Source organism: Photinus pyralis, unplaced genomic scaffold (genome assembly GCF_008802855.1).
Source record: "Photinus pyralis isolate 1611_PpyrPB1 unplaced genomic scaffold, Ppyr1.3 Ppyr1.4_LG3a, whole genome shotgun sequence".
Classification (NCBI taxonomy): Eukaryota; Metazoa; Arthropoda; class Insecta; order Coleoptera; family Lampyridae; genus Photinus; species Photinus pyralis.
The window spans coordinates 12555594-12581706 of NW_022170509.1; the positions used below are offsets into that span (position 1 = coordinate 12555594).

The 26113-nt window shown below is 34.4% G+C and overlaps 3 protein-coding genes across 3 annotated transcripts in view; 1 reads left to right on the forward strand and 2 right to left on the reverse strand.

Moving 5' to 3' along the window:
• Positions 1–26113, reverse strand: part of LOC116165767 (alkaline phosphatase, tissue-nonspecific isozyme-like) — a 74311-nt gene that overhangs the window by 12619 nt on the left and 35579 nt on the right. The gene's annotated exons all lie outside the window — the stretch shown is intronic.
• LOC116165484 lies at positions 1413–4661 on the forward strand. The gene is made up of 4 exons (XM_031479956.1): positions 1413–1503; positions 1670–1920; positions 1973–2408; positions 2455–4661. The coding sequence occupies exons 2-4, from the start codon at positions 1677–1679 to the stop codon at positions 3236–3238; spliced, it is 1464 nt and encodes a 487-aa protein (XP_031335816.1). The 5' UTR covers positions 1413–1503; positions 1670–1676; the 3' UTR covers positions 3239–4661.
• Positions 3256–6226, reverse strand: LOC116165483 (G2/M phase-specific E3 ubiquitin-protein ligase-like). The gene is made up of 5 exons (XM_031479955.1): positions 5828–6226; positions 5044–5286; positions 4303–4989; positions 3669–3932; positions 3256–3615 (listed from the first exon to the last, which is right to left on the reverse strand). Exons 1-5 carry the CDS (start codon positions 6192–6194, stop codon positions 3371–3373), a joined length of 1806 nt encoding a protein of 601 aa, XP_031335815.1. The 5' UTR covers positions 6195–6226; the 3' UTR covers positions 3256–3370.

The following is a 26113-nucleotide window of genomic DNA, read 5'->3' on the forward strand; positions in this document are numbered from 1 at the left end:
ACTCGGTCATAAGAAATTAAGCTATCTCCATATTATATGAGATTAATCATCCCGTGATTAAATACGCATTTTTCAATGGGACAAACGCGTTGTCTCTTTGGTGTCATCATTGCAACAAAGGAGCGTGTCCGTAGATCGTGAGATAATAACGGTTTGTCACTACCTTTTTTTCTCGAAATTCGACAGAGATTATATTACGCTTCCTAACTACTAACTGTTCTGTGGTAATATTAATTAAATTGAAATTGCTAACTCAGTTGCAATTAGGAAGAAAAACAATGCATATTTTGCATTATCACACATCACGATTCTACGTTCACGTTTTTTCATTAATTAGCTTTCAGAACTTATTTATTTACACTTTTAAATATTGTTTTAAATAGTTAAAACTAACCCAATAATTTTTTCCAACTTCCCCAAGGCGTCGTACCTACATCGATTTCGTAAAATATCAAATTTCTTCTTAAGCAGGGATTTTTTGGGGTCCATATAGTGGCGCGTACCAAATTAAAGACGAAATGCAGATTCTGGGACCATATACCTATTTGGAAAAAAATTTGGTTTTGATGCCACCTACCAACCCAATTTGTTTTGAAATACTGCATTATTTTCCATTAGGCTTAAAGACCATATTACAACAATATGATGTAATACGAAAAAAACAGTACCGCACGTTACAACACGTTAATACACTGACTTTGTGCTCGAAGCAAAAAATCTACTTGAAATCCATATCATTTAATATATTATATTCAACTAGGCAAGTAGGTCAATAGTTTTTAATTAATTACGGTGTCCATATAATGATCGTACTTCCAAAAAAAGGTCTTCTTTTACAAGGACAATGCCCTATTCTAAAACCTTAAGAAATTCTGAATTGCTTTTCAGCGCCGCCATCCAGTTATTGGGCAGACCGCGATTGCCTTGAGAAACAAACACGCTTTTAAGAAATAAAAGACTAATTTTATCTTTAATATAGGGCGACAACTGTTCACATTTCCTCTGAGGATAGAGTCTAGACATAACACCCCAAAATTCATGAAAAAGAAAATTGCAGGGATTTGAATTCTCCTTACGATTCCACTTGCATCATAGTATGAGGCGCCGTTTGTGCCATAAATATATTTATAAAAATAATGGGGATATACAGAAATGAAAGCAATATATAATATAAATCTCATTAAACTATTAAAATATATCACACATTTCATATTATATATCAATGCCGAAAAGAAATAATTCACATCGCATTTTTATCCCTATCCGCTTTTATTTCCATCACCGCAGTTTAAAAATATCCATCAAATAGCGTGTGCCAAAATGTAATGTTGGTTGCGGTCGGTAGCCGCAGTTTCTATATTCAGCGGCGCGATGTGATTCGCGCAATCAGCTGTTGGTTGTCTTGATGATTTTTGCGTTTGTTTTCGTCAACTGGCAGTAACAGGTGAAAAAAGTGCAACATTTAATTAGAATAATTTTAATTCGCAATCCTTAGACATTCAGGTAAGTTTTTCTAGCTAGTTTACCCGTCGACATGTAGCTGTAGCCTGTAACCTTTATTTATTGGGCACCTTATCATCATTTATTTATTTTGTTCTCTGCATGTTCCTATTTACGTCATTGCAATAGACCTTTTCGAAAATTTTGTTGAAAATTGTCAATGTTTCAGTCCGACTATGGAAATTCAACATTATTTTGAAGAAATAATTGTGGATGTTGATCAACTGGACTACTTATTAATGCACAACAATCATGATGTCAGGCTATTAGAAGAAGGTGGTCTCAAAATGGAAAACCATTGCCATGCTTTTAGTGTCCTGGTCAGTGCTTGTGAAAATGTTCCTGAACTACATGCCAAGCTCTGCAGAGTATATACATTAATTTGGACTTTACTTCAGATAGTGGAAAATAAACTGGAAGGTGGAGTAACAAGTAATGATGGGTTCCATTCTAATGGGGAGTAAATTTTTAGGCTGTGGTTTACCTGACTGGCCATCATTCCAACTAAGTCTCCTACCTACACAATCTGTAGGCAGACCAAGCTATGATATTCAATATGACCAGGTAGCGTTCTTGAGAAATTTGGGCATGTCTTGGTCTGGGATATCAAAAGCTCTTAAAATATCAAGGCGGACCTTGTATAGGAAGAAGGCAGAATGGTCCTTTGAAAATATTGAAGCTAACATTTCTAACGAAGACTTAGCAGTATTAATTCAGGAAATTTTAACTCAAACGCCAAATGCAGGCGAGGTATATGTGTTGGGAAGTTTGAGAGCTCGAAAAGTTAGCGTTGCAAGATGGCGAGTCCGAGAACAATTACATGCCCTTGATCACTTGGGTCGTGCATTGCGTCGACGTACCACAATTCAGCGGCGTATATATCAAGTTAAAGGAGCTAATTATTTATGGTAATTTTGTAAGTTGTTTATAGAAAAAATTAATTTACACTTTTAGGCATATTGATTCAAATCATAAACTTATTTCATATAGATTAGTTTACCATGGATGTATAGATGGATACAGTCGCCTTTTGATATACCTCAGATGCCTTACTAATAATAAGGCGGCAAGTGTGTTAGAATTGTTCAAACATGGTACAAATTTATTTGGGATTCCAAGTCGTGTGAGAGGTGATAGAGGGGTTGAAAATATACATGTAGCCCAATTTATGTTGAACGAAAGAGGTATTGATAGGGGTAGTTTTATTGTTGGGCGTTCGGTGCATAACCAGCGGATAGAAAGACTATGGGCTGAAGTAAATCGAATAGTGACGCGGCATTTCAAAGATTTGTTTCTTTTCATGTCATACAACGATTATCTGGATGAGCATTCTGATATAGATTTATTTTGCCTACATTACGTTTTCCTTCCACGGATTGAAAAATGTTTGGAGGAATTTGTCAACCAATGGAACCATCATAGTTTAAGTTCAGCAAGAGCGAAGTCTCCATTTCAACTATGGTCTCTAGCACATTTGGAAGGACAACATTATGAAAATATTGTTGGAATGGAAGATGACGCATACTTCGAAAACCCAAATTTATACGGACTTGATGAAATGGGACCTCCTCCAGAAATTGAAACCAGCAATAGTGTGGTCGTACCCGAATTCGAATTACATTTATCAGATCAACAGATGCACAGAATAAATGTGAGCATCCCCGATGTTATGTCTGATGATGGCCAATGTGGCATAAGTCATTATCTGAAAATTCGTGAAATATTGTTGGAACATTAATACCTTTATGTTCAAAATAAAAAACAAATTCTGTATATTTTAAATCAATATTGCAAATCAAAACTACACGATATTCCAAAATATTGCACCATGCGTTAAGAATAAAATCCAACTTCTATATGCTTAAAATAATTACTGTAAACCAAACACTGCGCCATTTCCAATACCAAATATCATATTATCTTTAAATGCATCGTAATTTGTATGTATAACAGGCAATTTCAAAACTAAGGCACAGGTGCTTGCTTCAGGGTATATTTTGGTGGTGTTATGGAGAAATTCAATTGTGGGAGTTTGTTTAAATCCTAACGGAGGTATGGTCCTGCATCCGGTCGTAAAGATAAGTATGTCTTGAAGGGAGACTTCTAAATCGTCCGCTGAAACATAAATTTCCAAATAATTTATTTGTGCAATCCTAATTAAAACAAACCTTCACAATCTGCTACAAAATTGTAATAATTCCCTAGAACTCTGTTTTCTATCGAACGTAAATTACTTCCTTGTGGATTTAACACAGGGGAAAATAGTTCCTTCATCTTGCTAAATGTTAATTTGGTTGCGGTAAAACAAAAAAGAGATTTCATATCAGAGGGATATTTATTTATCAAATGGTGAATTTCACAGGACTTCAAGCCACTTTCAAATTGTTCCAGTGCAGGTCGTACTCTGAGAGCCACATGAAATTTACAGACATCTGAAACATAACAAATACATTGTTTTCATTTGAATTTTGACACGAGTGGTTTGAATGTCGTTCATTCGGATATGGGATTACCTTGTTCTGTCTGTCATATTAAGTAAATAGGCGGATTCATGGGTGGAAATTGTGTCATTAAGGCCCAGTCTTCTCACCTCCTAATAACTATTCTCCCAATAAATTCCATAGATACCATTGTTGATACAATAGTTGTCTAATAGTTATCTGACAAATAGATTTATTAGGAGATGAAAAGACCGGCCCTAAGTAGAATACACGTAAATGTCACTAAATTTGACGAAAATTTTATTCCTCATCTTATAAATAATCTGTAAAGGATTTCTGAAAACTAATATCTAATAACTACCTGCAATAAGCTTTTCCTTTTCTGTTATGTCGCTTATGAATGACCATCCGGATATGGAAATCATATCCTCATCCAAAATAATATTTTGCAGATCAACAACATCATTACAGTCGTGCATTGTATGTAAAATTGTTTTCAATGTCCCTTCAGGCACATCATCTATATTAGGGGCCATTCCATCAATTCCATACAATAAAAAATCAAACAATGCTTGAGATATAAAGTTGGGTCCACCAAAACCATGTAGTATTGACATGCCTATTATTTGCCCACAGTAGTAATAATTATTTGCCTGTAGCTGTTCTATGCAATATGTCAAATTTTTTGACTCATTATTGCCGTCAAACAAGCAACTTGTGAGGAAATATGACATACATAATCTAAACATTTCAGCGCTAGGACCCCCACCATCAATTGCGCCTTCTGTGTTCTCGTCAGAATCGACAAAATTGACAGACAGTCGGTTGAAAGGATTAAAGCTTTTTCTTTGTAGGGCAAGCTTGCATGTTAAGAAGATGTCCTCTCTGTTCACATTAAAATATGTGACACTCTCTGTGATTTTATTATGTAATGCCTGTAATTCTAGTGTGAAACTATTCACATTCTGTGTATGGTCATCTAATGATCTTATGTCTGGAAACTCCTCAAGGTCATTCATTGTATAATCCGTTTCTTCAAATGTCCCTTCTGGAACATATTAACAAAAAATAAAAACATATGCAAGAAATTTTCCTTTCTTACCATCATTGTCGTCTTGTACAAGATCAACGTGAGGTCGCAAATACAGCGGTTTTTGACGAAGTAGAGCTTTTAATCGAGCCCCATTTAAATCTTCCATGTCTATTTTTGACAAATAGCCACTAACTGGCATGAGGAAATCAAAGTCAGTGTTGGTGAGAACACTTTGAAAAACTTCTCTCAGATGTTGTTTGATTTCACCAACCTTCCACTGAGTGTACAGTTTGACAGCTGGTTTAGCATAACCTAAAAAATAATATAGCAAAGTAAATTAGTAGGTTTGTTTGATTGTCTTCCAAGCAAATAAAGCAAATCGGCTTTTGTTTTGTGCTCAAAACAAACGGTGATTACCTACTCTACTTGCTTGGAGCAACTTTGATCAGACAAACGAACTAGGCTATTGAGTATAAGTTGTAAATTGAGAACAGTAGGAAACAATACCTCTGAGGATTGGTTTAAAAAATATCCGCCTATAAACATTTTTAGACCAATTTTCATGTTATAGTATTCTTCTAATTTTACACAATATATTGTGTCGTGATGTTAACAAAAACAATATGAACAATTTAATTTAATAATTAAATACATATAGAGCAATTCTATTTATAAATAACTGTCTGATTAGTAAGTAATGCATGTCTTAAAGCAATACAATATGTCCCATTAATTTATTTAATAATAATATTTAAAAAAATGAGCAGGTTTTTGTAAAGAAAAAGTAAATTTAACTAAATTGTGTTGCACGGATAAGTCCTTTGAGACTATTAATACCTCGATTAATACCTACCGTCTTTGAAAGCATCAAATTTTTCATTTCGTTTGAGTGTTTCTTCACAAGATTTTCTCTTTATAAGGAAGACTTCTTTTTCAAAAGGAGTCAACCCACGAGATGAATTTCGACTTTGGCTTCTACTATGTCGTGCCCTCGGAATACTGGGGAACATTTCGTGAATTCTCGAGGATATCATGGACATTCTTGACGATGGTGGTGTTTCGGAAGTATTTCGTCCAGGCAGTGTCGGCACTTGAACAGTAGGACTAATTGCAGGAGTGGTGGTCAAACGACTTGAAAGAGCATTATTGATCACATTACAGAATTCTGAGCTTGTTAGTATCTCCGTCAACAAATCTTTTATTTCAGCTCCACTACCCATTGTCAATAGGAACCTGTCGTTGACTTGCGAATGATCTGTTTCCAGTCTGTTGCAGACAATAATTTAAAAATTATTACAGTATACAGTAAAAAATTGTTAATAAAATAGTTTGCCCATTGGGAATTTATCAAGTAGCTTTAAGAAAGAGAGGAAGCCGTTTAGCAACAACACAAATGCATTTAGAAAATATCAATCAACAAACTTATAAAAACACTTATTAATTGCGTTAAGGTGTGTATAATACCCCCTTCAAACATTTAACCGGATTAAAGGTTTGTTGGTTGATGGAATTTGAGTTGTTTTAAATCCTCATAGAACTGCTGAGAGAAATACCTAATAACAATGCATTTGTTGTTACGCCCATGAACACGTAATCGTGCCAACCAACGAACAAACCTTACTCAGCATTGTTTTGCAATCCTTACCTTACGGCCGATTCTCACTACAGTGCAAGGCATGGGCAAGGCAACGGCTCTGCATGTGCCGTGCCAAATTCGTTATTGTTTTAAATGCATTTAAAGTAAAGTATTAACATTAAGTAGTCTTCGTCTCGGCAACTCAAATGCATTTATTTAAAACAACGATAACGAATTTGGTACGTCACATGCAGAGCCGTTGCCTTGCACTGTAGTGTGAGAATCGGCATTAACTCTAAGAGTAAACGAAAACGTTTTCTTGACAAGATGTAAATGGTTAATCCTAATTGCAGTTTTAATAATGTTGAGGCCATCTGTGCGACGGATCAAAGTACAGTGGATTGAACTTTCGAAAAGGTCTATTGCAATGAAGGTAAATAGGAACATGCAGAGAACAAAATAAATAAACGATGATAAGGTGCCCAATAAATAAAGGTTACAGCTACATGTCGACGGGTAAACTAGCTAGAAAAACTTACCTGAATGTCTAAGGATTGCGAATTAATTAAATGTTGCACTTTTTTCACCTGTTACTGCCTTACTATGGTTGACGAAAACAAAACGCAAAAATCATCAAGACAACCAACAGCTGATTGCGCGAACCACATCGCGCCGCTGAATATAGAAACTGCGGCTACCGACCGCAACCAACATTACATTTTGGCACACGCTATTTGATGGATATTTTTAAACTGCGGTGATGGAAATAAAAGCGGATAGGGATAAAAATGCGATGTGAATTATTTCTTTTCGGCATTGATATATAATATGAAATGTGTGATATATTTTAATAGTTTAATGAGATTTATATTATATATTGCTTTCATTTCTGTATATCCCCATTATTTTTATAAATATATTTATGGCACAAACGGCGCCTCATATCATAGAGCCAAATGTGTGCTCACAACCGGGTTAATTTAACAAAATTTGCATGCAACCAGATCAAGACTAGCAAAACATTTAAAAGAGATACTGTATTTCTACACAATGTAATTGGTACAAAACTCCGTTTTTATTTAGACGTCAGCGTTCCAACTTTTCCCACGTATTCCCACGTGGTCACAACAAATCGTACATTTTAACAACGCTCAATACACGATTTTACCTCACCCTTTTATGTGTTTTTGAAGGGGTTTACATGCGCGGTATTAGAAATCAAGCGGGAAATGGGTATCCTTGCATGATGATAATATTGGGTTATATTTATTAGTATTTTATAATTTATTGCTTTAACTATGAGTATTTAAATGATAATTTTTTTCATTTCTTCCCTCGATATCTTTACGAATTGGCAGGAAGTGCACGCTACATTTAGTTTTTTGTGTCTGTTTTTAGGATCATGTCGCTATAGATATGAGATGTTACGCGTGTAATCTCCAATATGTATAGACAAGCAACATATTGCTCTCTCTGATGGAAAAGGATAACTGAATATAATTTAATGAACACAACAAACGATAATATAAACCAATTTAGAAAACACGTCTGCATTAGATACGCATAGGTCCGACCCGGCAGACACACAGACGGTTGGGAAGCACAATACTCATGACATAATAAATTTCGGTATACAAAGGGTTACGCAACCCTACCTCAAAAAAAGAATGTAGACAAAGAGAAATGAAACGCAAAAAGGGGGTCCATTTAAAATATCAACAGATCTGAAAAATTTCATCGAAAATAACATAACCTTAATCCGAGCTTGTCTTCCAGGCAATAGAAGTAATTGTGTGGGATCTAATCCCTGTTAAAACTATCCCCAGTATATTCCCCGAAAAAAATTGCCCCTGGAATATTCACTACCGAAAAATTCGTCCCGGAAAATTTTTTGACGCCATCATAAATTCGCCTCCGGAAGATTCGCACCCAAAAAAATCGCCCCGCGAAAGATCGATCCTAGAGTATTCCCCCATGAAAAGCCGCCTCCAGAATATCAGTATATAGGTGAAAATCAATTTTTATTGGCGTATTTGTTTAAGAAGTACCTATACATACATACATAAACACCTCAAACATTTTTTATTTCACATTTTTTCCCAGATAAAATTAGCAAATAAAATTTTGAATTTGCCAAATTTTTGTATTGAAATTATGGATTAAAATTCCACAAGGCAAAAGTTACTTCTAAATCCAAACCACTAGGTTCTTAATTGTCAAATTAATATTAATATCACACATTTAAAATGGTTTGAACTCTTTAAGGCTAATCAATCAAAGCTTTGCGTTAGATTTTATACAATTTTTTTTTTACAATATTACTTCGAATATTTAAACAGCAATAAATAGAACTAGCCTTAGACTACAGCGCTTGTTCTAGGTGCAGCTGGATGGCTATATAATACAGATGTGGTTTTCTCCGAGAAAAATGCATTGGGAAACCCGTCGATATTGAATTCTTCTAGTAATGGGTAGTACTTCAAGTGAGAATTTTTTCTTGATTACAATGCGCTCAATTCTGGTATTTTGTTGATACTAGTCAGCGGCAATTTGACATTCAAGAACGTGATTTGTATATACCACTCAGTTTACTGAACTCTGTTACTCTTTAGTATAATCAGAAAAAATCCTCAGTAAGCAGTTGCAACAAAAATACGATTATAATAACATCTGAAATGCAATGGGATCAATTTAACTAAGTTTATTGTTGACAGTTTAAGTTATAATTTCGCCACTTTATACGATTTAATTTAAATCTCACGCGATTTTTTGTACTACGTTACGAAATGCAACGCAAAGTTTTTTCTTTAGTACGTAATGGTGAATTGGTACGACTTAAAGGAAGTCTTTATTTAGGTTTTCAACTCTACACTTAAAGCATTTGAAATTTCCCCTTCGGTTTACCACATAATGATAATAGTAAAACCTTGTATATATTAAAACGCAACTTCTTCAGTTAATAACGCCACCGAAATTTTACACAACAACATATCTTTTCCCGAACTGCCCTTGCTCGAAAATAATTATTTTCCTAACAAGTGTGCGAAGTTGGTGATTCCGAAACGAAAGCAGGATGTTACCTGCTTGAGGACATTAAAGGACAAAGAGTCATGACAGGTATGACAAAAAGCAAACCATCTCTCATCCATTAATATATCCATTTCCATATCTTGCAACAGAGATTAATACCGTAATGAATTTCCGTCACTTTTCATTTCTGTAAATCTCATTGCTTCAATCTTTTATCCTGTTCAGCGGCACCGACATAATCCTTTCTCAGTTGTGAGAATATAGCGAATTTTATATCAAACTGACCTTTTATATAATGAAACACACGTACTATTCAGTTTTCCCTTTCAATTCCAGGCGGTTCGTTTCGATTGCTTGTGTGAATTCACTTAGAACTAATCTACTTATGCATATTTAATCAAGGCATGAAATACGCGGTTTGTGTGAGTTTGCTCCATATTCCTGTCAACACGAAAGTGTAATAAGTTGGAGTTGGAAATTGCAAATGTATTTTAAAGCAATAATTTTTAATATTATTTAGTGGAATATCCTCGATACATAGATAAAATTACATGTTCAGTGTATTTTTGCCACGTATGCGATTTTAATGCTGAATAATTTGTTAAAAATAATTAAAAAATTCCTCATACTTCGTTTTTATGTTTATTGAAAAGACAGTAAGTGTTACACATCATTAGTTTTGGGAAATGAAAAGCTATTCGAAAACAAGAAAAAAAATGCAGGCTCGTACTAGAAAAAGATGGTATCTAAAAACCGGAGTGTCGCATCGGAAAAGTTAAATCATTTCTTACAGAGCATTGAAAAATGCCTAAAAAGAAAGCGCTCCTGGTTTTTCCAAATAACCTACAATAAAGCTGTAACAAACTGAGAAATGCTTTTTGGTCTTTTTTGGGATATCTCCGGAAGTAAGAAAATATTTTCAAATTTCTATTTAACAAATTATTCAGCATTAAAATGTGCAACTTTATCTCCATTTAACCAACGTTCTATCTCTTATAGTTATCCAGATTGCAACGCTAATACATAGAATTTGTAACACCCTTTGTATTCAACAACAAACGATTACATTTTTACCTTCAGGGCATACGCGGTAAAAACATATTATCGTCCTCCGTCATATATTCACTACCGTCTGTTAGTTTTGTAGGGAAATAACGACACACGAAAGAAGGTAAGATTATTCACAAATCTTTGACTCTGATCGTGAAAGTTGCAGAACTTTTAATTGAAGGGTATACTCCAGACAAGAAGAATTTAAGACACAATTTAAATTTAGTTAGCATTCACAATCGAGCTTGCTGCAAGCATGAAAAGGACGTTATTAGCGATGACGATTATCGAGCTTTGAGCTTCGCTTTCTATATATGTAAAATATGTGCAAACTTAAAAACCCAACGATAAATCAAAAGGTGTCTAAACTACAAACGATCGCGTAATTTAAATACATAAAAGTCAAAAACTTCGGAGCCACATCGTCTGGAATTTTTTGTATAAAAGCTGCGTTAAATTTGTATTCTAGTTGAAAGATTTTCAAAGAGACTATAAAAACTTTGGTGAGGACTTTGCATTTTTTGTGTCAATAAACATCTATACACCAAATTTAAAAATATTTTACTGAAAAATACGAAATCCCTGCATTTATAAATTCGAATTGATTAGAGAGGGTTTCTGTATAAAAATTTACTGTGAGACGGTAAAGTTCCTTTAATAAGATTTGTTCTTTTTTTCTTGTTGAGCAATAACTATATAAATGCGGAAAGTGTTGTTGGTATTATTGGCGGTCTTTCTAAATCGGGATGGCAGATGTTTTATACATTTACTCTGCGGAGTAAAAATATATTTGCAAACATAAACCATTTCTCAAACTGAGAAGACAAGAAGGAAAATTTATAGCCGTTTGAGTTAAGGTAAATGAACTACTTTAGACTTCTGGTGAAATTATCTTTTCGGTGATAGATACGTAAAGGAATCATAATTTGTAATCTGCAGAAATGTATAAATTGAAGTCGTTAAATCCACATACAATTTTCCCGATTGGTGTAAGTCCTTTAGCCCTGTCTAGTCTAGTGTCTAATGCTTCGGTTTGTTGCCTCAATTACTGCTTCTGTAGAAATCAGTTAATGAATCTCTTCAGTAAAAGTTTTCGACCAAGACTCAAAATATCTGGGTTGTAATATGGAAATCTTGATTGAAAAAGTAATCTGTAATTATGAGAAAAAATAGAATTTTTTGCATTTGTATTTTCAAATGATGTTAAATTTCTATTGTTAAGACCATATTCAATTTTTTGGTCCAATGAGAAATACAAATTTTATCGTTTCCATTCCATTTCCATTGAAATTTCCATTTTTTTTTATTGCGAATCGATTATTCGCGAAAAGTAGACGTTATTTATTTTTTACGATCCAGCTTTTGATTTCCTGATCCAACCATCCAATGCAATTCAATTTTTCGATTGATGCTTTAAATTTTTTTGTTCCTTCAATATGGGATTGAAGTTTGTAGTTTAAAATTGACAAATTCACTTTCATAATTACTCATTGGTAAAGGTGAATTCAGGAAAAGTGAACCCTGCGCCCCTATACTTTGTGAATCAATTTCACTTCTTTATGTTAATATATGGACGAGTAAGGCTCACCTTTTGTGAATTCAATTGTACGATCTTACGAAAATTCGATACATTAATCATTTTCAAAAGACCTTAAGCCTCAAGTATCGAAAGCTGCGAGTACAGATTTAGTGCTTGCAAATTGATTAATTGAGAAATATGCAGTACACATGTGCACATACACATACAATTAAATCTTCGCCACTAAGAGCAGAGGTGAGGAGTAATAAATTGTAATACATCGTTTTTATATATCATTCTGTCACCGTGTTCTTTTATGATATTAATCAAATCGAATATTCTGTTTTCAATTTGTTGTTGACCGAACTCAACGGCTATGACCACACATCGATACAAACGCCTACTTGACAGAGAACAGATTGAAAATTCTTATAAATAGCTGCTCTACTTCATACATTATGCCTCCTGAAATATCACATTCAAATTTGGTGAAATTGGAAAGCAGCTATTTTTAGAATCTACTTTTACAAACTTATTTTTCCATTCAGAGTTGTAATTTATGATCTGAATATTTTAGGTAATTCAAATCACTGAAACAGAAAGGCATCAGATTTAATATCTTGTATACAGAGGATGTTTTTTGAAAGCTTTAGTACGTTTTTAATTGACTATGACATGCGATATAACATAATATATGCCATAATATGATACGTGATATAATATCGTTGGAAAGAGAATTTTGTACAGTTTCAGAATATGTAATAAAGTTTGGTAAATTTCATTTAAAAATTTTTCATTATTTGCTAGAACTAATACATTTGATTTTCAGTTTTTTTTGTTTGCTAAACAGATACCACAAAGTTTCATGTAGAACAACTTTTCTTCGCTAGCGTTTTGTCATATCTCTAACAGTAACCGAGATATTCGCTGTTACACCTAAAATCAAACAGACTGTGTACAAGTAGGAATACAAGTCATCTGATTTGACAAAAAATGTTTCATTTGTTTTCTCACCGGTCACGTGACCGTGTTATTATTATTAACACTAGGCAATTTATCACTGATGCATGACCCATGAGTTCAAAAGTTTCCATGTAATGAATGCCTTTATAACAAACAGTATGGTTGATCATACTTTGTCATGAAAGTACCGGGAATTGGTCAATGAAACGTAAAAAATGTATTATTCATCCAAATTTATTATATCGTTTTTAATGTAGGCCCCTTATGAAATAATACAGTTACACAAACGAACTAAGCCAATCATCAAAACAGTTTTTAAACGCATTTTTCGTAATCGACTTCAGTACTCGCGGCGAATTATCTGTTATGTGATTTACCGACTCAAAACGAATGCCTCGAAATGGTCATTTCTCATTATCAAATACAATGCGTTTTATGCACGGTGACGCGTTCTAACATGTCAACATTTGAGGTTACTTAACAAATCGAAAACTACAAAGTATCAAATGACGCTCAAACTCCGCTTGAGTATACAGGACAGTTGTGGCAACTTTATCTACAAAAATAATTTCAACAATCTCTTTACACGGGCTTTTTCAGTTATCTATTCCCGGTAGTTTCTTGGCGGAATGAAAAAATGGAAGATCATTTCTTGAAACTGATGTTCAAAGCAGTTTATGGTCTTTTTCTGCAAATCTATACAGTGTATCCACGGATGGAGTGCATATAAGGTGTATATGACAAAGAGTTGGATTTTCATGTCCTGATGATCGTATAACGAAAACGTTTTTTTTATAAATTAGAACAAAAATTGGAAAAGTTTTCCGACAAAGATCAGGTTGGGGCCCTATATGAGGTTTTGTATTTAAAAGTAAATACTTCATGCTCAACCGTTTTTCAACCGATCTTCTCCTTCAGAAACACGCCACCTACTGTAATGAAATAAACGAGTGCGCTGTAAGGCTGCCTACTGAAGCAGAAAAGTATTTGGTTCAAAAAATGTGTTTTTCAGGAAAAAGTACCATTTGTTAACTTATGCCAATTCAGAAAGCATGTTAGAAAAGTGCACAAGTGTAACTTGTTCCGAAAAGAACAGCACTATATTTCATTATAAATAATACCGTTCAGCAATGCTTATTATTCGAAGTATTTGTATGATTCTTTAGAACGATATGTTTTATAGGAGCAATTCAATGGTTTGTTAAAGAATTTCATAGCATTGCACAGTTGGCTAATGAAATCATCAATAACATAATTCTTATGGAAAATTTAAGTGATAGCCAGTTTCAACATTTTCTGAATGCGAAAACGTCCCATCACTCTGAAACAATTTGCAGTATTTGATCATAACCACTTTACAGGTCAATATCGTGGATCATCACATTCGCAATATAATTGAAACTACACCGATTCTCATAATTCTGATACCTGATGTCTTGATCTAAAATTATACAGGAGTGATATGCACATTAAACGAAAATCATAATAGTAATTAATACGCACTTTATTTACCCCCGACGTAATTTGGCGCTAACAATGCAAAAATCTTATTAATGCGTAATACGGCGACACTCACGTCCTAATTAGATTTCCTACAAGCTTACTAAAGTTCCACAATGAAAAGCTAATTTGGGAATAAAGTTACAATGAGCATAAACAATTAGAAAGTTCCTTTAATAGAGGTAGTTACTTTTTACATCCCTCACGTTTCTACTAAAACCTAAAGATAATCTTTCATTTCTAAACGAGGTATAAGATTAAGGGTGAAATAATTGCCTTTTTATTGCCGCTTTTCAATAAAAACGATTTACGAGCTACAATTCCATATCGTATATTTTAAGATAAAATTTTGAGTAGTGGTAGTATTTTAAATTGGTGTATCATTATTATTCCAACTTTGTTTCTAAGCTTAGGTTTTTCTCGTATCTAGACCATAATGTACTACTGCACCAAACAACCATCTGATATTGGGGCCTTGAAAATGTATGCATTGAATTTTAATTTATAGCTGTTATTCGCACAGGTAAGTAACTTGAATGGGACACAAAAAGCCTTTTCTGAAGAAAGGAAGGATTTAAGATGACAGAATGGCACATAAATTAAAAAATCCTTCGAGTTTTGACGTGAAAGCAGTAATTAATCATCCACTTCAAATAGTTTTTGTGGAGTGATTACTTCGGACAAGTAACTGTCAAATTTTAAATCTCTGCATTCCTTTATTCTCGCTATGATTGATATACGTATAAGTCGAAAACTTATAACATTCATTCTCTGTTCTACTCAATTTGCTCTAAGTAAATTGAGCAATTAAGTATATAATTTTTCATTGCCACTGGAACGTTGAACACGATATCTGATGATTTCGCACATTTCCATCAAGTAAGATGTTTGTGCAACGATAAAATGATTATGAGAAATCGTCGTAATGGCAATATTTTGATTTCTTTCACAACGAAATTGGTGCTTAAATAACTGTTAATAAGCAAGCACAAACCAAATAAAGCAAGTGGCTCTTAGCGCTGTGGAGACAGATTTCTGAATAAAACTCGCATTAGAAATTACACCCCTATGTCCTTGTTTCTTTCGAGTGCGTATTGTGTTAACAACATTGTACATTTCCGCCATTATCCCGTCGCCATCACTGCAAAAATATCGATTTTGATACTGTTTCTACCTTTATTAATAGTGTATACTGTTATACAGTGTCAGTTAAAAATAGTTTACTGTATTTTCTCATCATATGTTAAATGGACATTTTAAAAGGTTTGAATGAGTAGGTTAAAGTGTCTTTTTAACAGTAAGAGTAGACAAAGTGATCAATTTAACGGCGAGGGTAGATAAAGTGAAACAAAGCATTGTGCATTCCAATGCCATCTGTTATTCTTGTTAAAAATGGAACCCGGAGCACGATATAAAATGAAGTTCAGAACAGAATTACAATATTGATATGGAAACGACGGGAGAACTTAAGCGTGTTATTTTAGACGTCTAAATTATATACCTACAGAATTTGTATAATCATTTCTATGACTTCTGCTATGAAGTAAAATGTATTATACACGACGATAAATTTCATTCGATGTTTTTTTTAAATAAAAAGGTTACACAAATTTCCTGATTGTTTCCCAGACCTGGGTTATATCTGTGTCTTTACTTGGCCGTTACGGAATCCTATCCAGCTTTATTTCGAGAACAGATATGAAATGCGACAGCCACAGTTCGTGAAGCTGAATTACTAATGTAGTGGTTTGTGCAATCGGTAGTGGTAAGTTATAGAGAATGTTGCGGATACGTCGGTATTTTTTAAAATTTATAATTTTTTAATTTCATATATGGGCACGCATTGAAATCGCAAATATTTATGACGGTGCAGTCGCGGCCGATTAAATTGAGATTGCTGATAATGCGTTGATTGATGACAAACAAACAGGTATCTGAATTTTTTGAACGACCAAGTTAGAAAAAATCCGTCAGTCCATTGGGGCTTTTTTTAAGCCATACATCCGAAAGTTAGGCCTATAGATGAATGGAATTGAGCATGGGAATTCACAAAGAACAATAACAGATATCGACGAGACATTTCCACCAGAAGGGCCAACACAATGGGAAAATCGTAGGTCTTATCGAGACGCATCCAACGGTACTTCTCTCAATTTCCATTGAACCATCTGTCACTGAGATCTATTAAAATAACTCGAAAACGGTGCGAAAGAAGGTATTCACAAAGATACAATAGATATCGACGAGACGTTTCCACCGGAAGGGCCAAGACTTTAAAGGTGAATGTCTTCCTAACGAAGGTTGATCTAGATGCCACGTCATGCAGTGTCATAAGGGGTTCCCTATATCATTTATAATTCTGAGTACCTGTAATGAAACTTTTTTTCTTAGAACGGAACCATTTTATTTCGTATGATATATAAAACTGGGTTTATGTACGCTTACAAATTATAATCATGAATATAGTTTGTAATTATTCTGGTATTAAGTAGTAATTTGTATTTCACTTTCAGAAATATAAAATATAAAATATAAAATATAAAATATAAAATATAAAATATAAAATACAAAATACAAAATACAAAATACAAAATACAAAATACAAAATACAAAATACAAAATACAAAATACAAAATACAAAATACGAAATACAAAATACAAAATACAAAATACAAAATACAAAATACAAAATACAAAATACAAAATACAAAATACAAAATACAAAATACAAAATACAAAATATAAAATATAAAATATAAAATGCACAATGCATAATACAGAATTCAAAATGCAAAATACAAAATATAAAATACAATTATAAAGGCGGCTGTACATAAAACTGTCTGCCAAGCTATTAGGGAAACCGCCCCTTCCTCTTCGTAAATTGGACATTCAGGTTCAGAGGCTTTTTTGACCATTGCAAGACTGTTTTGTATTGTTTTGTAATTTGTCAATTATTTTTTTTGTGGTTTCTGGTGTGTTTATGAACAGGAACTCAAACGTACAGCGGCCATGTGGGCTCTTAAATCCAATGACCTAGGTGCTCTGTCGCTTTTTTAGATGCCCTTTAAGGGTTTATTCTTCCTTTAACAGGATCTGAATTTGTTAGACAAGACAATTCTTGTGATACGATGCACCCTGAGCCACCAAATGATTTATTGCCATTTTCACTAATAAATCCTGTCGTTTGAGACTGGTTGTTTCATCTCAAATACGCTTTTCGATCTCTTGAGGTACAACAACATGCAGAGTTTTGTTTAGCCGCAGGCTTATTGCAGTAAAAACGAACTTTTTTATTATACCTGAACCACAATCTCCGTTTTAAACACTCAAATGCGTGCGAAAAAAGGCCTTTAAAACACACGTGCTTTAAAGTTGCTAAGTAACGATACTTCAAGTATGACTTTTGAAACTGTCATCTGGGTGAAATAAAAAATCCTCTTAGGTCGCTTTCTGTAAATGCAGAACATTTCTTTGGCTTGTACCGATCCTTTGGTTGAAGCTTTCACAAACGCGCGTAATTTAGAGTATGCTTCCAAATCTGTTCCACTTTTTAATCGCAGCATTGTTTGAAGTTTTGAATGAATGCACCAAAAGATAGAAGATTTAAATTCCTTTGACATTTCCTTCATATATGCCAGCATTATCGATGCATTTAAGATTTTATTCGTAAGTAACTTCCAATTCATCCATGGAAACAACTTTTCATATTCTTTATAATAAGCTTTACTGGATTTGGATTTTACACCTACCAACGTTTGGTTAGATTTTACAACAAGCGATTTACTGGACGGTGTATTATTTTTTTCAACGGAAATCGTTTCCTTCATAAAGACGATGATTTTTATAAGCAAACGTCAAGTGATATTGCCATGGCAATCGTGAAATTACGAACACCCAGCCTACTTAATTAGACATGTATTCGAGTATAACGTCAATATGATTTCATTGTATTTCCTATTTTTAAATTATACTGCAGGTATAATAAAAAATACTATAAGATACACGTGTATAAATTAGTCTTTAAAGCACTTGCAAGGTTAAAGGCACTCCGCTTTGCGTCGTGCCATTAAACTCGTTGCGCGTGCTTTAAAGACTTGATTATACACTTGTATCTTAATATACTATTTTAGAGCATGTAGCCCTTGGTAGGCGGCATGCGATACGGGATTTGCAACGTTACGTGGAGTAAAGACGGATTGCGACACGAGACAATGTAGCAAAACGAGAATACAGAGGACAGGCCTGAGTGTGTGTGGACGGGGAGGTATGAAGTCGCCCCTACTGCCGCCATAGCTACGCAAAAGGCAAGAGTATCGCGAGGCTGTTATATTAGGCATAGTATACAGCAGTGTTTCTCAACCTTTTTTACTGGTGGCCTAACTTGTGAATGTTATTTGTCTCTGCGGCCCCCCTCCGTGTTAAACCCGTGGGTATGAAATCCCCCCTGGAAAGAGGTGGGAGGGGGGTCATGCCCCGAGAAATTTTTGAATTTTAGTAGCTTTATACGTGTTATTAGACTCATTTACGTCTTTCTCAGACTGCACAAAAATGTATAGAATGTAGGCCCTTAAATGTGGCATTTCAATATTTTAAACATTTTAGATTAGATCAAAATTAATTTGAGTTATTTTTTAGTTATCAAGAAACACAAAAATTCGTCTTTGAAAGTTGTAGAAAAACTAATCTCTACAGAAAAATAATACTGGTAGGCGGTAGAGGGGCGTTAGTCGTGTTAGAAAAAATAATAAACATTTTCCGGTATCGTTTCTATCAATTGCATTGTGTGTTTGCCATTTATAAAGAATTAAAGTTGTGATTAGGATTTATTGCTTTCTAGGAAAGGTGCACTAAGATAACAAAAACAAGGATAAGGGGATATTGTGGTATAATTTTTGTACTGACCATTTTTGGTAAATTTATTTCACTTTACTTTTGTAGAGAAGATATTGTAGAAGTGAATTTTCGTGGCCAACTGCAAAGTTTCCGTGGCCTACCAATATTCTGTCTTTCGTTTGTGGCCCCCAATAAATTCGTCATGGCCCCCTAGGGAGCCATATGTCCCCCGTTGAGAAACAGTGGTATACAGTACCATTGAAGTAACATGCGCATGCGCATATTTGGTTAACTGTGAGTCATAGCGTTTAAGGTACATTTTTGCACTTGCCGAATACCAGAAAGTGATTGGAGTAATTCGTTATACGCGAATTTCAAAGGCCTCATGGATACTTTGCGAAACAATACATTGCCGTTTCCCTACGGTGCGCTCTATTTGGGCCACACTGTATATGAAAGCTACATGCATGCAAAGTTTCATCCGTCCTTCCGGATGGGGCCCATAAAATATATTTTTGATAGGACAAGGAGCCGTGCTAATACGCTGTGCACTTTTCTTGTTGCTTCCAATTAAAAGAAATGTTAATGGTACTATTATTCGAGTCAAAGTTATTGTCTCAATAACCCCTTGCTACAACAATGGCATGAAACTCCCCTCGTTTTTTACATCGACGTACTTCTGCAATTATTTTATAGATATCAAAGAAAACTAATGCAAAAATTTGATAAATTGAATTGTAGAAGAAAGTAATTTAAATAGGTACACTATTGCAATATGATCATTAACGATGAGCTAGTTTTGGATCCAATCTTCTCATATTTGAATGTCGACAGAAACGTAAAAAGAAGGGCACTTTGGAGATTTGTGATATAAATTTATAAGATCGATTTAATGAGAAGACAAATTTGCTGTCAACGTGTTAAAAATATTTCTCGCGGAATGCAGTATTGAAAAGACCGCGGGGTGAATTGCCACTGTCAAACTTAGATATTTTATTCATCGAAGTCTGGGGGTTCAATAGTATGCCAAGAGAAGTTTTGCCTAATTTTTATCGGTCTGGTTATTCTGTGATCTGGGATTCATTTGCTGATTGCCAATTGATGGCAATTCTTAAAGTACATTAATAGTACCATTGAATAATAAATCTTTTATTATTCAATGATAGTACACAATTATTATAACATGTATGATTAATTTACTCTAATAATTACATGTTAGTAGTCTGTAAATTAATCTACCATTGACAAAAGACATTATTTTTTTCATTAAACGTTAACGCCCTTTCAAGTATTCCACATTATCGATTAGTTCCTAGGTCCTTAACACGAAATTCTGTCAATAAAATCGTAAGGTCGTCGGTTTCCCTTTCAGCGAAAAGATGAAATTAAACCTTTTGATTTTTAGCACATTTCCACAAAAATAAAAAAAAATGCGCTATTGTGGCCACTTTGTCCGTCCGTCCGTCCGTCCGCTCGTTTTGCGACGCTACTAGTTCTTTATCTTAAGAGCTATTGTTCTACTTTTTTCGCTATTTGGTTCGTTATGGTGTCGAGTCTTGTACCAAGGAAGGAATTTTTTCTGTACCGCTTACAAAAAAAGTTATTGTAAAAAAAACAAAAAACCGTTTTTTACATGTTCCATAATTTTACACTTTTGCCGTTTATTAACGATCCTAGAGATCGTTTATAATTTTGCATTGCTATCTGTCGTCTGCATGCTGGTCTGTCCGTCTGTTCCTTTGTCTGTCTGTCCATCTATCTGTCCGTGTGAACGATAACTTTGTTTAGAAATGTTCGATCGCTTTTAAATCTCCGTTAGTTACGAACTGAATTGCATGAAATTCAATATGGGCAATGGGCATAGCTTTAGCCATATAATACGCAATGCCAAAAGTTGAATCGAATCGATTCAACATTCACAGTGGCCTTTTCGCATCTCGACCATTTATAAACCGAATTGCAAACTTTTTTACTTATAAAAGTATTTGAATGAAATTTGATACATAGGCACTTGTAATAAAGAAAAATCAAACGCCAATTTCAAAATGTGGTTTTGCGCATGCGCAGTGCCAACTTTTTTATTTGCGGAAGAATTTAAACGAAATTTGATACATAGGCACTTGGGATAAAGGAAAATCAAACGCCAATTTCAAAATTTGGTTTTGCGCATGCGCAGTGACAACTTTTTTATTTATGGAAGAATTTAAACGAAATTTGATACATAGGCACTTGGGATAAAGGAAAATCAAACGCCAGTTTCAAAATTTGGCTTTGCGCATGCGCAGTGCCACCTTTTTTTATTTATGGATAAATTTAAATGAAATGTGATACACAGGCACTTGATCATCGAGCGCCAGTCTCAAAATTTTCTTTTGCGCATGCGCAGTGCCAACTTTTTTATCTATAGCACCATTTAAGTGACATTTGATACTTAGGCGCTTGGAACAAAGGAAAATCCTCGGGAAAATCTAACATTAGTTTTAAAATTTAGGTTTGCGCATGCGCAGTTCCAACTTTCTTATTTAGAAAAGCATTGAAATGAAATTCTCATAAACTGAAATTGAAGTAACACGTCAAAAATGGATTGCCCATGTGCAACGCTATCTTGCATATTTGTGGCCGAATTTTTTCGATTTTAACAGAAGTTGCATCTTATAAATGGGAAATGAATGCAAGTGGAAATGCGCTTTATGTAAATCGTTTACGATTACTTTTTAACTTGTTATAATTAATATTCAATTAGGGTAGGGAAACTTATAACGTATAGGCAATGAGATAAGCCGTGTAATTATATAAAGTTTGACTTAAATGTGCATTTATTGCAGCAAATACTGCTTCGAAAGTATAATTACACCGAACATGGGCTGCGTTCTTATAGGCAGAGTCGCTTCAAATCATGTCAAACCTATTTCATACATTTGTAGCCTAAATTACTTACTAGAAGACGTGATGTGGTTGGTATGAACATTTCAAACCCCTAAAAACCCGCACATGTGAATATTGGAAACGTATACATATATGCTTACAGTGCCATATTTCAATGCTCACAATTGGTTAAACTAGAAAAGTTCTTCAGAATTCTGAACTGATTTCCAATACCACTGCAAATTTAATCTAAATTATTTCGCGTAAAAAAACAGAAGCTAACGCTAAGGATTTGAAAACAAACGATAATTGCAGTTGGTTGTTGACACTTTTAAGATCTATCTTGTAAAAGGGCGTTAATAACGTGCGAGTTTAAGCAGCGACAACTGCCTGATGGTACTAAAAACGTTTTCATTCACATTTAGAATAACAAAAGGTTAGCCAAATAAAATTGCTGCCATTTTTCAGAATATATTTTTCTACATAGAAATGGGAATTCAGATGTTCTGCGACAAAATCCTCCAATTTTAAAGCATTAAAATGTATTGAAATTTTATTAAAAACAGATCTCTTTTCCTCGAGATTTCACTTAACAATTGGTAATGTTTAACAGTCGTGGTCCATTTTTGAAGAATTATTTCTGGTGATTGACCCAATTTGGTGTGAACTCAAATTGGTTTGGATCGGGATACACTTTTCTCTCATGTTTCAGATTATAATTTGAATTCATAATGGAAATTGCACAGGTAATTCAAAGCCAAAACAAACCACGAATAACATAGAAGTACAACTGGGAGCAAAAAGAAGGCTAAAAAAGGAAAGCTTTGCAGGACGTAACGCTCTTTTAGGAGCTTAGGGTTTTTTTAAATTAATGAGAGGGAAAAGAAGCGTGTGATATGCAATTAGGTACTCGTGGAGTGAGAATTGAAATTAAGCGTTCGTGTGCATTTTCAGGGGCGCATATCACAATTAAGCATTTGTTTTCTCGACGTCTTTCAGCATAAACTGTCACTGAAAAATACATGTTTGACACAGAAAAAATATTTGAATTAAGCAGGTGTATCTCAAAAGGGGCGCATATTATGGCTTTTTTTAAAAAAATTGAGCACATCATAAAGTGCAAGGTACTTAATTCGACGAGAGTGTTCGATGTACACAGTACACGATAAATCTGGGTGCTCCTTCTTTGCGTCGCGGACATTTTGCTAAAGTTTAATTTAAACTATTACCCGAGCTATTACCTTGATGTGTAAAAAACAAAAAGAACTGACTGTGTGTTTAAAGTGGAAAGTTATTTTGCCCGGAAAGAAAAAAACTATCCAGGGTTACTCTTGCTAGGTGTTAAAAGACGTGTTTTGGTAGAATGTAAACGAGATCTACTTATGCACTTGCATTAATGGATATTCCACAAATAAAGTAGTTGATTAAAAAGAGAAGCGGAACGCAATTTTTCTAGTTAAAAGTGGAGGCCCAGATTCAAAAGTGTAGGTAGAATTTAATAGACGGTATGTTACTAGTGGAAAAATGTGCTGAAACGAAAACCAAAAAAGTATGGGGCTTGGCCATGAAAGGAAGGCATGAAGACTCTAAGGAAAGAGTCTAAAGATAGCAGTAGATGAACTTGAAGAGAATGCAGGTTACAGAAGGCATGAATCACTCGTGACGACACCAAAACGATAATCTTAAAGAAAAATTAGAAGTGAACAAGAATTTGGGCAGAAGAGCAGCCTGATCTCGATTTATAATTCCGACCCTTCCTATCACAGACCAAAGAAATTTGACCGGATTATCCCCAATAACCCTCAGATAATATTAAGAACTTTCACGATTATTGTGAAATTAGCCCTGTAGGAGTTTTCGAAAGGAATTTAAAGAAAGTTTTTTTAAGAAAGAGAAAATAGAATCAGAATAGTGCCATTCCGTACTCATACTCATACTCCAAATTAGGTTTTGATCCACACATCTATGATTACTAAGAAGGACCTTTTGGAATGTATTTGGACACCTTCCAAGATTATTCTCAAAAAAGTCCCACGACCTCCCTTTTGGGATAGCCGGGATATTTTGGAATAAGTAGAATTTAAAGTAAATCGTAACGCAATTTTTTCATTCGGTCACACTTTCTACATACAAGGCATCTGAGATTTTAGATTTATTCTCCAGTGCCAAAAAAAAAGCTGGAAAAACTAGAATTTTCCTAGGAAAAAGCTAAAATTGGTTTAGAGCGATGGATAGACGCCATTTTGAAATACTAAACGACTTTCTATTGTTCTTAATATGTTGAAGTTAAATATTTTCGGTTTCAACATTGGAAGATACCTGGAATTTACCTGCAATGAGCTAAAATCGTTAGCTACTTTGATAACTTTCTTTTCCATCTTTATGCATTTTTCGCGCTCTACGCATGCCCATTGCTTCTACTCAGATTCAAACCCATGCGTATTACAGTATAGGATCCCAGGAAATGCTTGTTTGTTATATTGATTCACTTTTCATTAAGGGTCCACCTAATCCTAAATAAACATATTTGAAATAATTGAAGAGGTTCGGGGAGTAAGTCCTGTCTTTTGACATGTCTGGCGCATATGGATAACAAGAAGTCTCATATGAATTAAAGAGTATGTCCTGAGGAAAAAGGTGAGGCGCTGTCAGGATGATCCTCAGCCTCTCACTTTAAGTGTCCTCATTTATGTTACTGTACCAGTTGTCACTTAAAATCTTATGGCCAACGGCCGTGAAACATACAATATAACTACGTCCCTGTATTTCAAAAAACATAACTCCCTCCCCGAACTCGTCTTTTAATTTTCTCTTAAGGTGCTTGTCACTATAAGTATCGTGGGTTGGATCACACTGTGCAAGCAAAAGTATACTGGTAGTCATCCTAATCATCTTCAAACTCTTGGCATAATTTATCGAAACGAAAGTTTTTACTGTATCGTCTTTTCTGCCCTGTGCACTAGATGAGCTTGGTGTTTTTTGATACCGATCTTGTTTCCGATCACTTTTGCTACTCCGATACCAATATTAGTACATTTGCTTGTTTTGAGTCAATATTAATTAATAATTTTGAATAGCTGACATTATTTTTGTATTTGTGGGAATACGTTTTCAGTTTTGGAGCTCATTTTTCTTGTCATTAATTAGAATGAACCAGTAATGCTTTGGCTAATTTGATTATAGTATTATTTCCCTTTGTATCTTCCCAGTTTTATACAGGGAAAGTAAAGTATTCAAAGAAGCTGGGTGGCGCTCAACCCTATGGTAAGTTGTGAAGTATACACCATAAACGAAACAATCGCTGTGAGCTGTTGTTGGTGGTGCAGGTATTTTACTTGGATTGACATCGCGATCAGTCGACGGAAAAAATAAGTGTCTGAATTGCAATTAGGAATTAATGGCGTGAGAATTGCAATTTAGCGTTTGTGTGCATTTTCCAGAGGGGTAGATTGCAATTAAGCATTTGTTTTTAACACAGGTTAATAAAGATGGAACCAAAGCGCTGTTGCCTAAACGATTTGGGGTATCGTTGTGAAAATTTCAGGACAAATAGAATGTGATTGCTTATTTCAGCATTTAAATCTTTGGATTTATAGTTTTTTTCGACACGCCCGCCATTTTCTATACGGCATTGAATATCGAAGCACTCATCGCCTTCGGCATGCTAGTGCACTGCACGTAATAGGTTCAGATCCAAAAGTTATGTCAAGTTTCTTAGTCAACTCAATGGACGTAGAACTATGATGGCACAACCGGTCCTTTGAACTTTTGTGTATTGTACCGCAAAAATCTAGGACCTT